Source organism: Pinus tabuliformis, chromosome 1_2 (assembly GCF_031772625.1).
Source record: "Pinus tabuliformis cultivar Carrire ecotype Pingquan chromosome 1_2, CPIR1, whole genome shotgun sequence".
NCBI lineage: Eukaryota > Viridiplantae > Streptophyta > Pinopsida > Pinales > Pinaceae > Pinus > Pinus tabuliformis.
Window position 1 is genome coordinate 364,152,430 of NC_142298.1, and position 15,586 is coordinate 364,168,015.

Consider the following 15,586-nt stretch of genomic DNA (forward strand, 5'->3'; position numbering starts at 1 on the left):
GTAGTCATAGTTCTTCCCATTAAACTGTGGGACCTGGGTGTTAAACATACCCATACCAGTGCTTGTGCTAGCCATTCTTTCAATACTTGACTATAAAAAAAAATCACTGACTGTCTTCACTCTGCTGGTGAAGTTGCTACAGCAATAAACCCTTCCTTCAGCTTCTTTGACACTTCAAAGAGCCTGGACTAGCTCTGATACCATGTTGGAAACTTGTGAAAATTCCATAATAGACAGACAAAAAAAATGCTCTGTTTTTATACTCTGTTTTAACACAGAAAACCCAGAAAATTGCTTGCTGGAAATGGTGTTTCAGCAACACAGTTTTTTTTTTAGTTGCTAAAACACGTATTTCAGCAACGCTGATCGTGGTGTTTCAGCAACGTAAATTTTTTACGTCTGATATTTTTTTTTGGTTACGGTGTAACAGCAACAGGAAAAGATTAACTTGCGTTTATTAAAAGTAAACTAACTGTTACAGGAATTTCATAAAAGATTGTTCTTTAAAAAAAACTTTCCTCTTGACAGAGGGATTCAACAAGGCTACTTTTAGAGACAGTTCAAGACTTAAAAATTTCATGCTGTAAACAGAAAATACATTACTGTGTCTGCACTGCTGTACATTACAGAAAACAAAATAGTCTGTCTCCTCTAAGAAAAAATCAACACGCTGTTTTTGACTGCTGTGTCTGCACTTTGCATTGCTGTGACTGCACTCCTGTGCATTTACAAAACATGTTGCTGTAACACTCTGTTTCAGCTCAGAACGCTGCTGTAACACGCTGCTGTAACATTTTACACTGCTCTGAGTAAAATACTTTCATACATTCATGTTGCTGCATACATAAAAAAAACTTCTGCACTGTTGTGCATTACAAAGAGAGCTTTGTCTCTGTTCCTCAAAAAAAACTTATGCACACTGTTGTGTCTACATTACATTTTTCAGATTTTTCAAAAACTGAACTTGACTTCTTTTTACTTGCCGTAAAAGCAAAACTATACCTGTGAATTAAAATAAAGTAAAATTAAAATCCTACCTACATTTACCAACTACAGCAATAAATTACCATCATTCCGTGAGTGACCACCATTCCGTAATAAATTGCTGTGTAATGACTGATTCTGGAAAAGACTGGAGCTGCGGCTGTTTAATGGCAGTTTCATCAATGTAGAGGTATGGCTGTTGATTCATCAGTACAGGAGTATGGCAAAGGACAAGCCCTGCAGTTGAAAATAATATTTCAACATCTCAGCTTGTGCCAGCCTAGAGCTTAATTGGAAGCTAATTAAGCCTTCTGAGTGCAAGTAACAAACCAAAAGGGCTGCAGACACTTCTGCATCCGAAACCACTGGGTAGAAACATTAGAGATAGTCATCACCTTTCAAGTTGAATTAAAGATCCCCTCGGCCATCCATTAAATTCGGGGCCTTTTGTTGCTGCAAGATGGACATTTATAATGCTTAATGTGTTCGGCTATCGCAGGAGTAATCTTAAGACACTTGCCATGGAACCATTTCTTACACGTATGACAACAGATCCAAAACTCATCAGAGGCATAATTCTCACCACAAGCTCCACAAAGTGTGTCTTCATCCAATGTATTATCCTCACCTTTAGGTGGTGGTAACTTTGATAGCTTTGCTCGACATGTAGGTACCCGTGCCTGAACAAAAAAATGTTGTTTTTGTTTGAATAAGCAACACATGAAAAAGATTGAACATAAATTATAAATCACCAGGAAAGCATATAGTACCATTCACATCTCAAGGATAACAAAATCTAAATTGTACAATTTATCTTCATTCTTGGCCGCCTGCTCAGAAATTTACTGTTACGTGTTTTATTTATTTTTTGTTTAAAAAAGAGCAAAACAGGGCAACTCCGCGATCAACAAATTCCTCACCTTTATGCCAGACTTGTTCTTGCTGCTACTGTTGTTGGTTACAGTATTTTTTTCTTTTGATTGCTTTTTTGCAGCTCCAGTAACAACCTCAAAAATAGTTGGGAGTTCATTGCTCATGATAAAAAGTCTTTTCCTGCCATTAACTAATTTTAGTCAGCTGAAAACTAAAAACAAATGGTAAGAAATAAAATGAAGAAAAATTACTTCTTTACGGAACTCAACAAATAAAACAAATCTCTCAAGCTCGATTGATACAACAGAAAACGATACATAAAAACTACATCTAATATGACTAGTGCATAACATATGTTACATCTAAAGAAAATATAAATAACATATGTTACAGTACCATATGAAAAAAAAGAGTTTAAACGCTCTGTCTTGTCGCTGTGTGGTATGTTCACACTAGCAAGCAGTGCAGAGGGTGTGTCCACATTAGTAAGTGGAAGAGTACCATAGAGAAAAGACGCTTGACATATAGGGATTCCCTTGGAAGGAGTTTCCAAGGAAACCTAGACCAAGTTTACATGCTCATCCAAAAGCTGGTGGCCTTTGATTAGAGACTGACAGCCATGTAATTGGCCGTACCCTCATGTGGTCGGTGAAATTAACCTTATCTCTTGTGGTTGGTGAAATTAACTTTATCTCTTGGGTGGAGGTTGTTGGAGATTCTATCGATTCATTGGCCTATATATCGTGCCACATACTTATGGAGTAACTATATCACCACTTGGTGTAGGGCGGAGGAGAAGCATAAAAGGATGCCTCAAGAAAATTGGAAAGTTGTTTTGGTTTCTTGCAGCTAATTGATAAGAGACTCAACTAAGAGAATAGGCTGGTCTGAGTTGGTGAGCTAAAAAAGTTGTTTTTGTGTAATTGGAGATTGTAATATTTTAAATGATAAAATTATAATAAATATAGCATACTTTGCGTTTTAAAATAAATAAATTTTCCACAGATATGAGAATATAAATAGGATTTATAAATGCAATTTTATTATATTAATAATTGAAAACAAGATATATACTCATACAAATAAGAATGGAGCTCCTGCAAATGATATGCAAGGCTGTTCATTAAAAGATTAATCTAAGACACTGAATTGTAAAACCCTTGATGAAACCATGAGACAAAAATTCACCACGGGGTTTTTATTCCTACCACACCAAGTCCTCAACAAACACATAATAAAGTAATAAAGTAGACAAACTCAAGATGCCCCAATACTTAGAGCTCCTATACCATTTTAAAAAAGAGATGGATTCTCCAAAAACTTTATTTTATTGTTTTCCTAAAAAAAAAGAAAGAAAAAAAAAAATTACCATGAACTGATAACATAATACGATGTATATCTATTTCTTTTACCATCAAAAGAAAAATTAACCCTTCTATCTCCCTTATCAAATTTGCGCGGCCAGTAAAGCTTTCGCTCATTGATTCAAAATCTTTGATTGGCAAGTAGTAAGAGGGTTTGTGTATGACCCTCTTGTGTGTGCGCCCCCTATGAGTCGTGAATGGTCAACCTCAGTGGGTTTGGTCAAGTTGTATCCCTACGTTACTGCCGATGCAGATGCCTAGGACCGTGTTAAAGAATCAGTCCTCACCCTTATAAAAGCAAAAAAAATTCAGTGGTGGTTCCCTCGTCCCTCTGCTGGACAATACTCAAACTTCTCCAAGTGTACTAGTTAATTCACTTGGTGACGCTATCCGGATTGATCAACAGTTTATCTTCGCGCTGCTCAAACGACTCTATTCACCATTCATCGATCTTTTTTCGCCAATTTATTTATTCGACCACTGAGAAAATCCTGATGCCTGGAAATGCGCTCTGGAATCTTAGCTTGGCTACTCAAAATTGAAGAGCATGCACAACAGTTTGGCCTTCGGCGATATAGAACGCAACTGTTAAAATTTGGAGCGGCTTAAGTTACTTTGTTGATTCGACACCTGATACGAGATGACGGTTGAGCTATGTGTTTGGTCTTTGCCGCTGGAATTATATTATGGCAAGATCGGTTGTGTTCGTGGCCCCTTTGATTTCGCCTGACAGTTACCCGCGCAACTCATGGCTCGGGCCTTGATCTGCTTCTTGTGTCTCCTCTCGACCCTTCCTCCGTGCGATTGATCTGCAGGCCCAACATCCGGGTTGATAGATCCACGTGGTTGCATGGCGTCTCGGGACAAATATGGCCTCATGGTTCTCTTATATATGCGCATCCGTCCTGACATGCTTCCACGGTCTTCGACTGTTGGATCAGTCCACAGATGCCACCTATTCGCTGTCTGGTCATACAAATATATCCCATCGATTATACAAGGGATGAGTTCATTGATTATGCGACCTTGGCTCTTTTACAGGTTGCATGCAGGTGGCAGATTCCCCACACTGAGATTGCCGCAACAGCGATATACAGTCAGCTGCTCGACGTCGCAGGCTTGGGAAATCAATGGCCTTTCAGCCCTCCACGAAATAATATGGCCTCCAACTAGATATATCAATCACCAAGTAATCGGCCTTGTTGGGTATTTTTCAGTGGGGAGAAAATACCAAAACCAAATTTCAAACACACACACAGAGACAATGCTCTGTTTTACTTTACTCCAGGATCTTTTTGTGCACAGGAAGACTCAAAAATTTTTTTACTGAGAGACAGAGTATTTCACCATAAAAAAAAACTTTCTATTCATTAAAACCTGATACAAAGATTTACCACTGTAAAATCATTTTCATATTCACTGCTGTAAAAAAAACTTTTACAGGCTGCTGTAAAACAAAACTTTACTGCTGTAATAAAGATTTCATACTCCCCGCACTGCTGTGCATTTTTCATCTTGCAAATAAACAAAGTTCAACCAAAAAAAACTTACGCTCCACCATTTTCGTATTTAACTTTACTTCACCGACAGTAAAAAACATACATACATGTTTTATATAAGCTCCCACGTTTTTCATTTATGCAATATGCACTGCTGTGCGTTCATGGGAGTCAACCCCTTTTTTTCGCTCCAACAAAACTACAACACGCAAAAAAAAACTTACGCTCGCTCTTACATAACTAAATATAAAAAACATATTATAATATATGCCCATGACTATATTTAAACACATGGGACGTATGCCCATTATTTCATTAATGGCCGCCACCATAAACTACGTAAACACATTAAAAGCATTTTAATTCCCTTCTCAGCGGTCAACAAAAACTTCACGCAAAATCTGACTTGTCGGGGGCCCGTGCACCTTCCGGAGATCGACGGCGGAGAACACGCAGGGAGATCGGACGGTGGAGAGGATATCGGAAGGCAGATTTCCACCGAGCTTTAACTTCCGATGGCTTTCGTTTGCTGATGTCATGCTGGTGACACGCGTCGCCTCCAAATCGCATCGGAGCAACGAGTACGGAAACTGCTTTTTGTTTGATAGCGGTGCGATATCCCTTGGCGGTTTTAAGGTTCTGTTCGGTGGTTTCGTGCGCGTTGAAATTACATTTTCAACACTCCCCTTTAATTTCAACTGCTGGGCATTCAGTCATACCCAAACACTTCCTCAAAAATTCAAAGCTCTTCTGATCCAATGGCTTTGTCAAGATGTCTGCTACCTGTTCTTGAGTCCTGCAATGTTCCAAGACTATTTCTCCATTGTTCACCAATTCTCTGATGTAGTGAAACCTTGTATCAATGTGTTTCGTTCTCTTGTGAAACACTGAATTCTTTGACAATGCAATAGCTGAGCTATTGTCACAAAAAATCACTGTCGCTTTTGCCTGCTCTTGGCCCAAGCTTCTCAACATTCTTCTCATCCACACTGCTTGACATGCTGCTGCTGTAGCTGCCACATATTCAGCCTCTGCTGTAGACAATGCTACAATGGACTGCTTCTTAGAAGCCCATGAAATGGCTCCTGAACCCATATTAAAAACATAACCGGAAGTGCTCTTCCGATCATCTACACTTCCAGCCCAATCACTGTCAGTGTATCCAACCAAATCTGAATGTTCTGAGGTATTATATAAAATTCCAAACATTTTGGTACCTTTGACATACCTCAAAATTCTCTTTGCTGCCTGCCAATGTGCCTCCTTTGGCCTCTCCATGAATCTGGAAATCAAACTAACAGCATACATTAGATCAGGCCTAGTTGCTGTTAAATACATAAGGCTGCCTACAATACTTTTGTATAGGCTAGGATCAAAATCCTTGCTGCTGTCCTCTCTGCTGAGCTTTAATCCCATCACTGTGGGAGTGATTGCTGCCTTGCATTCTTCCATCTTAAATCTGCTCAAAATTTGATTTACATATCTTGCTTGAGATATAAAAATTCCTTTTTCATTTTGATCTACTTCTATGCCTAAGAAGTATCTCAACAAACCCATGTCAGTCATTTCAAATTCATCCTTCATGACTGATTTAAAATTCTCAATAAGACAAATATCATTTCCAGTGAAAATAACATCATCTACATACAAGACAACAATTAAAATTTTACCATCCTTTTCCTTGATGTAGACTGTGGGTTCTCCTTCACATTTGTCAAATTCATTATCCAATAGATATGAGTCTATCCTGCTGTACCATGCTCTTGGCGCTTGCTTCAGCCCATAAAGAGCCTTCTTCAATTTGCACACTTTGTGCTCTTCACCTTTCTTCTCATAACCGAGAGGTTGTTCAATGTATACCTCTTCCTTCAACACTCCATTTAGGAATGCTGACTTCACGTCCATTTGGTAGACTTTCCATTTGTTTTGTGCTGCTATGGACAGCACTGCTCTCACGGTTTCCATTCTTGCAACCGGGGCGAAAGTCTCCTCATAATCTCTCCCATACTGCTGCTTGTAGCCTTTGACAACCAGCCTTGCCTTGTGCCTTTCTATCTTGCCTTCAGCATTGCTCTTGGTCTTATAGACCCATTTCACACCAATGACTTCTTTGCCTTTTGGTAACTCAACCAAATCCCATGTTTTGTTTCTCTCTATGGCATTCATCTCCTCATCCATAGCTTCTATCCATTTCCTATCTTTAATTGCATCTTCGAAATGAATAGGATCATCAACATGACAATACAAGGCAAATAAGGAATTCATTCCTTCATCATAAATATCACTTAGATTTCTAAACTTCTTACCTCGTTCACTTGGTGTGCAAGTGCTTGAAGATGCACTTGAATTTCCTCCTTGTGGTGTGCTTGGAGAAGCACTCTCATTGATCCTCAATGGTGTACCTTGCTGTCCTTGTGTTGTCCTCAATGGTGTCCCTTGCTGTCCTTGTGTTGGCACTGCTGTTTGGGGATTCATTTCAGCCACTTCCTCTTCATCTTCATCATGAGACAAACAGCTCTTGACATTCACTGTTTTCTCTATGCTTCCATCCCAAGCTTCCTCTTCAATGAATTGAACATCCCTGCTGACAAAGAACTTCTTGGTAGATGGAATGTACAGCCTGTAGGCTTTGGATTCCTCACTGTATCCAATGAAGATGCATTTCTCCCCTTTGCTGTCCAACTTCCTCCTTAGCTGATCTGGTATGTGTGCATAGGCCACACACCCAAAAACTCTCATGTGGGTGACTCTTTGCTTTCTCCCACTCCATGCCTCTTCTGGCACTTTGTTCATGACTGCTTTTGTGGGACACCTGTTCAATATATAAACTGCACAATGTACAGCTTCAGCCCAATACTCATTTGGCAAATGCTTTGCCTTCAACATGCTCCTTGCCATCTCCATGATGGTTCTGTTCTTCCTCTCAGCAACTCCATTTTGCTGTGGGGTGTACCGTGTTGTAAACTGTTTATGAATTCCATTTTCTCTACAAAACTTAAGGAATTCATTGGAGATATACTCACCTCCTCTATTAGTTCTCAATACTTTTATGTGCAGCCCACTTTGGTTCTCCACAAATGCTTTGAAATTTTGGAATTTCTCAAACACTTCACTTTTGTTTTTAAGGAAATATATCCAAGTCTTTCTTGTAAAATCATCAATGAATGTTAAAAAGTATAGGCTGCCAGCTAATGATGGAGCTTGCATTGGTCCACATAAATCTGAGTGGATGATTTCTAAGGGTGCCTTTGCCCTTATGCTTTTCCCTGATGGAAAACTTTCTCTGTGTTGTTTTCCCAAAATGCAACCTTCACATAGGTTGTTCGGCTTCTCTATCAATGGCAATCCTTTCACCATTCCTTTCCTACTCAACAAATTCAGACCTCCAAAATTGAGATGTCCGAATCTCAAGTGCCACAACCAATTCTCATCCTTTGGCACGCTTTGGAAAGCCTCTTGGGTAACTGCTGCAATTTCTCCTTTGTTTTTCAAATCTGCCCGGATCCTGAGAGGGAACATCCTGTTCCTTGTCATCTTCACTTCAGCAATGCATCTTTTGCTGGGTGGTATGTCCATGATGGTGCACACATCATTTACAAAGTAAACATTGTAACCCTTTTGGATAAGCTGTCCAACACTCAATAGGTTACATCTCATTCCGGGGACATAGTAGACATCTGCTATGGTTTTCCTTTCTCCTTGTTTTGTAAGTATTTTTACCTCCCCTTTTCCCATAACAGACACTTTACTATCAGTTCCTAGTGTGACCTCTGACTTCAAGTTCTGATTTAAGGCTGAAAAGAGGGCTATATTCCCTGTCATATGGTTGCTGCAACCTGAGTCTAAAAACCATATGTCTTCACTATGTGTTTCAGCCATGTTACAAGCTAACAGGACATTATTTTGACTGCTGTTTTCTCTTGTAACATTTGCATTTTCTCTGTTGTTCTTATCATGTTGTTTCTTTCTACAATCACTAGCATAATGTCCATACTTTTTGCAATAATAGCATTGAACATTAGATTTATCATACCTTTGTCCTTGAGCATGATACTGTTCTCTTTGTTGGCTGCTGCCTTGGCCTTGGTTCTGATTTGGATTGCTGCCTCTTCCTTGTGCATTTGATGGGCTGTTCCTTCCACCTCTGTTCTGGCTTCTGCCTCTTCCTCTTTTGTTTCCTCTGCCTTGACCTCTTCCTCTTCCAAAGGACATCTGGGTCTTGAAGGCTTGCTCAAGGGATGAGTTTTCATTCCTACTCAACCTCTGCTCATGAGTTATCAGTGATGCATGTAGCTCATCAACTGAATAGTTTGAGAGATCCTTTGTCTCTTCAATGGTGGTGACTATGGCATCAAACCTTGAGGGTAAGACTCTCAATATTTTCTCCACTATCCTTCTATCTTCAATGGTTTCTCCATGAGTTCTCATTTGTGTGATTACACCAATCACATGAGTGAAGAAAGATTCAATGTTGTCTGACTCCTTCATTTTCAAGTTCTCAAAATCCTTTCTCAGCAATTGTAACTTTGCTGTCTTCACTCTCTCCATGCCTTGATAGGCTGTCTTGAGGGTTTGCCATGCTTCTTTTGATGTTTTAGTTGCTGCTATCCTTGGAAATATACTCTGGTCTACTGCTAGATGCAACAATAAAATGGCCTTTGCATCCTTCTTCCTATTGCTCTTCAGCTGATCTCTCTCTCCCTGAGTTAGTGCATTGAACTCATTTTCATCTGCTACATCTTCAAACCCAGATTCAACTATTTCCCATAAATCTTGAGAGGCAAACAAGGCTCTCATAGTTATAGACCAGTAGTCATAATTCTTCCCATTAAACTGTGGGAGCTGGGTGTTAAACATACCCATACCAGTGCTTGTGCTGGCCATTCCTTGACTCTGTATTTAAAAAAAACTGACTGTCTCTTTCAGCAGCAACACAAAGAAAAATCTTTGAAAAATACCTGAACCCTTTGTTGTCTGAGTCTTCTATCTGCCTGAGAGTTTTGCTGCAGCAACAACCTTCTCCCTTCAGCTTCTTTAACTTCTTTAAAGAGCCTGAGCCTGCTCTGATACCACTGTTGGGTATTTTTCAATGGGAGAAAATACCAAAACCAAATTTCAAACACACACACAGAGACAATGCTCTGTTTTACTTTACTCCAGGATCTTTTTGTGCACAGGAAGACTCAAAAAAAATTTACTGAGAGAACAGAGTATTTCACCACCATTAAAAGATTTCTATTCATTAAAACAAAAACTGATACAAAGATTTACCACTGTAAAATCCTTCTTATATTCACTGCTGTAAAAAAAACTTTTACAGGCTGCTGTAAAACAAAACTTTACTGCTGTAATAAAGATTTCATACTCCCCGCACTGCTGTGCATTTTCATCTTGCAAATAAACAAAGTTCAACCAAAAAAAACTTACGCTCCACCATTTTCGTATTTAACTTTACTTCACCGACAGTAAAAAAAACATACATACATGTTTTATATAAGCTCCCACGTTTTTCATTTATGCATTATGCACTGCTGTGCGTTCATGGGAGTCAACCCCTGTTTTTTTCGCTCCAACAAAACTACAACACACAAAAAAAAACTTGCGCTCGCTCTTACATAACTAAATATAAAAAACATATTATAATATATGCCCATGACTATATTTAAACACATGGGACGTATGCCCATTATTTCATTAATGGCCGCCACCATAAACTACGTAAACACATTAAATGCATTTAATTCCCTTCTCAGCGGTCAACAAAAAACTTCACGCAAAATCTGACTTGTCGGGGGCCCGTGCACCTTCCGGAGATCGACGGCGGAGAACACGCAGGGAGATCGGACGGTGGAGAGGATATCGGAAGGCAGATTTCCACCGAGCTTTAACTTCCGATGGCTTTCGTTTGCTGATGTCATGCTGGTGACACGCGTCGCCTCCAAATCGCATCGGAGCAACGAGTACGGAAACTGCTTTTTGTTTGATAGCGGTGCGATATCCCTTGGCGGTTTTAAGGTTCTGTTCGGTGGTTTCGTGCGCGTTGAAATTACATTTTCAACAGGCCTCCCTTTCGACACAACAATTTGTTCGAATAAATTCATGGCTGGAAATTAACTTGCCTCTTCTCTCATCGAACCACCCTCTGGCATCTAGACACTCGATCTTATCTTAGAACAGAAAATATGGCCTCTAAGTTGATGTGGAAAATGATTCGTTCTTGGAATCGGAAGAGAATCCATTCTTGATCATTACTTCAAAAATGGATCTTACAAAGATATAGGAAAACTGGAAAATACGAAACCAAGGTGATATTAAATACCACCGTGTGAAAACTGGAAAATAGGAAACCATGGTGATATTAAATACCACCGTAGATGGAAGATGCGGATTAGGGTTAGGGTTAGAAGAAATCACACTAAAAAATCTCTGCATAAAATCTCTGCATAAAACCCTCAGGCTAGTAAGATGCACAGCGCTAAGATCCCCAAATGATATTGATAAAATTATAATAAATATAGCACAAGATGCCGGTTACGGTTAGGGTCAGGGTCCGGGGAGAAGAAATACACTGAAAATCTCTGCATAAAACCCTCAGGAGCCTTAAGATCCACCAATGATAAAATTATAATAAATATACCATATTTAGTGTTTTAAAAAAAATAAACTTTCCATGGAAATAAGTACACAAATGAGATGTACAAATGCAGCATTATTTATATTAATAGCTGAAAACAAGATACTTGTTCATACAAATAAGAATGGAACTTCTGCAAATGGTATGCAGCTCACAGACGCTGGATAGAACCACCAGACAAATTTACCACGGCGTTTTCTTGTTTTCTTCTCGGGATCAAGATAGACGCTGGATAGAACCACAAGAGAAATTCACCACGAGGTTTTCTTGTTTTCTTCTCAGAATCAAGCTAGAACTAGCCACTCCAAATCCTCAACAAACACTTAATAAGGTAGAGAAAGTCAGGATGCCACCAATGCTTAGCTCCTATCCTCTTTTAAGGCTCAATGGAACAACTAGACAAATTCACCACGAGGTTTTCTTGTTTTCTTCCGGGATAACTGGCCACACCAAATCCTCAACAAACACTTAATAAGGTAGAGAAACTCAAGATGCCCCCAATGCTTAGCTCCTATCCCCTTTTAAAAGCTGGATGGAAGCCTTATTTTTATTGGTTTCCTTGAAAAAAGTAAATATCATGGGCAAATACCATGGACAAATACCATCCTCAACAAACAATAAGGTAGAAAAACTCAAGATGCCCCCAATGCTTAGCTCCTATCCCCTTTTAAAAGCTGGATGGAAGCCTTATTTTTATTGTTTTCCTCGAAAAAAATAAATATCATGGGCAGATACCATGGACAAATACCATCCTCAACAAACACTTAATAAGGTAGAGAAACTCAAGTTGCACCCAATGCTTAGCTCCTATCTCTTTCTAAAGGCTGGATGGAAGCCTTATTTTTATTGTTTTCCTCTAAAAAAGAAAATATCATGGGCCCATATCATGGACAAATACCATGGGCAAACACCACTAGCCACGCCAAATCCTCAACAAACACTAAATAAGGTCAGTAGAGAAACTCAAGATGCCCCCAATGCTTAGCTCCGATCCCTTTTTAAAAGCTAGATGAAAGCCTTATTTTTATTGTTTTCCTTGAAAAAAGTAAATACCATGGGCGAATACCATAGGCAAATACCACCGTAAATACCATGAACAAAAAACACGATAAATACAAATACCATAAACAAACAACACGATAAATATTAATACCACCAAAAATACTATGGACAAACAGCACAGTAAATACCATAAGAAAACATTCTCATTCCACCGCATGAAAAAAAGGAATATTACAAAGATCAAGATTAACTCTGTTATGGCTAAGACTCTCATGTTCAAATGTTGTTCTGAAGTTTGACAGTGCCGTAATTCAGAATATATATCTGCTGTCTTTAATTACTGTTGCTGATTTTCATTAGTATACTACAATCTGTCGTGCTACGAATTGTTAATGTATTGTTGAAGACCTGGATGCGTTTATTCGGTTGTCTTTTCTTTGGGCTATAATGACTTTTTGTCTGTTGTTTTTCGTCTGTATCTATGTTGATCTGTAACTACTATCAGCCGGTTTTTGATATTGTATTCCAGATCCAAGTTAAAGTGGCCTGATTGGTTATGATTTTCCTCTGTTTTCATCGGCAATTGAGAACCTTTCTGACATATGTGTTTTCTCTTTTGGAGTTGTCTAGCGAGGCGGAGGAATTGTTCCGATGGTCAAAAGTGACTGGAATCTGGGCAAAAAAAATTTCAAAAAATCTTGTAGAAACAGTACTTGAATCGTGTTTTTAATGGTGGAAATGAATTAAGCACCATCAAAAATGTCTAGCACAGTTAAAATTTTGAAGTTTAACAACTATAATTTGGATTTACAAAAATCTTTGCTAGATTTTTTCTAAATATACCCGGAATTTCCATAACTTTCCAAGCAATTCCTCCGACTAGTTAAACTATGGCTTCTCATTTTACTTAATAGAAAGCAGTTTTTTGTGTGAAAAGGAAAGGCCCAAAAATTACCCCTAAACCAACTCTGCTTTTAAATGGCCGTATAAATTTTAAATGGTCTTTGATTTGACTAAGAGGTAGGTAGAATAGGGATGTTTGGCAGATTTTTAGTGCCATTAATTTTATGAATTAAAACTGCTGACGTTTCGAACCCGGAGACAGCCTTTGGTCGGCGGGCGAGGGGTTTGAAGAATTATTACGATGCCGAGACAAGGGAGAGAAAGGCTGGAAAACTAAAGGGAAGAAATACAGCAGATAAGATAATAATTATATTTATTATTGAACAAATGAAGGAAAAAGAAACAGAGAATCAACAAGACAAGAAACCGAAATACGAAACTGAATTCTGGATCGGACTTTTTCATTCAACAATGAGTTTCTCTGCCTTACATTTCATAGGCAAAATGATAATTTTATAGTTACATAACTAATTATTCGTTACAAACTTATTCGTTGCAAAACTGTCTATACCTAAATTTACTAAATCGTTGTCAAACTAACAAACTCCACCTTGACAACAATTTTCCCATTCATCATCTTTCCTACAAGCCAAGAGAAGCTAAACACCACCGCAGCTTCTCTACTGTAACTGGCTTTGTGAATATGTCTGCACAATTTTCTCGTGTATGGACCTTTTTAAGAGCTACTTTTCCGCCATCGATCACATGTCTCAGAAAATGATACCTTACATCAATGTGCTTGGTTCTGCTATGATAGGCAGGGTTTGTAGCCAAGTGAATAGCGCTTTGACTATCACAAAGTACATTCACGTTCTCTTGCGTCCTTCCAAGCTCATCGAGCAAACCCTTTAACCAGATTGCTTCTTTACTGGCATCTGAAGCAACTATATATTCAGCTTCGGTAGTGGACAACGCAACTGTTTCTTGAAGCTTTGACATCCAACTAATTGCTCCACCTGGAAGAGTAAAGACATAACCTGTAGTAGATCTTCTTTTGTCCAAATCACCTGCATAGTTAACATCTACATATCCGCAAACTGATCCTTCACTACCATTAAAGACGATGCAATGGTCACTTGTGACTCTTAGATATCGAAGCACCCATTTCACTGCTTGCCAATGTTCTTTACCTGGATTTGCCATGAACCTGCTGACAACTCCAACTGCATGTGAAATGTCAGGTCTTGTAGATACCATCGCATACATTAAGTTGCCTACAGCGTTTGCATATGGTACATGAGACATATACTGCTTTTCTTCATCAGCTCTAGGACTCAAAACCGAAGAAAGCTTAAAATGGGAAGCTAAAGGAACATTAACAGGTTTCACATTATTCATAGAGAACTTTTCAAGTACCTTCTCCACATACTTCTGCTGTGACAACCAAAGCTTACCATTTTTCCTGTCTCTGTGTATCTCCATGCCCAAGATATGTTTTGCTGCTCCAAGATCCTTCATATCAAACGTCCTAGAGAGTTGAGCCTTTAACCTGTTGATCTCTTCCATGCTTTTGCTTGCAATAAGCATATCGTCAACATACAAAGCTAAGATAATGAACATGTCATTGAAACTTTTGAAGTACACACAATGATCATACTCACTTCTTATAAAGTTCTGGCTCACCATGAAGGAATCAAACTTCTTGTACCATTGTCTGGGAGACTGCCTCAGACCATACAATGATTTCTCGTACAAAACCTTCTGGTTGTTCCATATATATCTCTTCATTCAAATCACCATGTAGAAAAGTTGTTTTAACATCTAACTGTTCTAACTCAAGATTAAGCAATGCAGTTAGTGCCAACACAGTATGTATAGAAACAAGTTTTACAACTGGAGAAAAAATCTCATGAAAGTCTATACCTTCAACCTGAGAATACCCTTTCGCTACCAGTCGTGCCTTATACCTTTTAATACTACCATCAACTTTCCGTTTCAACTTGAAAACCCATTTACATCCAACAACACTTCTTCCTTCAGGAAGCTCTACAAGATCCCAAGTATAGTATCCATTTCTCGCTATCTGTATCATCTACTGCTTCCTGATAACACGAAGGTTCTCCTTCTTCAGTAACCAAAGCAACAGATGAAGCAGAATCTTCATACCTTTTGGGAGTTTTCCTTTCCCTTGTAGACCTTCTCAGAGCGACTGGTTGCTGAACTGGTTCAGAAACTTGCACTGGTTCAGAAGCTTCAACGACTTCCTTTGTGTCTTCAACACCTTTGTCTCCAGAAGTCTCTCCTTCCTTTCAACTGCCACCGAAAGATCTAGCCTCCAACTGAACTCGTTAAGTCGGCGATACCTGTTCCTGTTCAATTCTTTCAAC

The 15,586-nt window shown here is 38.9% G+C and overlaps 1 protein-coding gene across 1 annotated transcript; it reads right to left on the reverse strand.

The window, feature by feature from the left end:
• Window positions 1-1,252: 1,252 nt before the first annotated feature.
• On the reverse strand, window positions 1,253-11,497 carry LOC149205879 (PHD finger protein ALFIN-LIKE 8-like). The gene is made up of 4 exons (XM_089393573.1): window positions 11,471-11,497; window positions 1,905-2,037; window positions 1,568-1,664; window positions 1,253-1,437 (listed from the first exon to the last, which is right to left on the reverse strand). The coding sequence occupies exons 2-4, from the start codon at window positions 2,019-2,021 to the stop codon at window positions 1,376-1,378; spliced, it is 276 nt and encodes a 91-aa protein (XP_089249699.1). The 5' UTR covers window positions 2,022-2,037; window positions 11,471-11,497; the 3' UTR covers window positions 1,253-1,375.
• Window positions 11,498-15,586: the final 4,089 nt, after the last annotated feature.

Excerpts from the sequence above, each read along its gene's own strand:
- LOC149205879 (XM_089393573.1), bottom strand. The coding sequence starts at position 2,021 with ATGAGCAATGAACTCCCAACTATTTTTGAGGTTGTTACTGGAGCTGCA. Across the intron at positions 1,665-1,904 it reads AGAACAAGTCTGGCATAAAG|GCACGGGTACCTACATGTCG; the intron begins GTGAGGAATTTG and ends TTTTTTGTTCAG. Across the intron at positions 1,438-1,567 it reads CACACTTTGTGGAGCTTGTG|CAACAAAAGGCCCCGAATTT; the intron begins GTGAGAATTATG and ends TCCATCTTGCAG.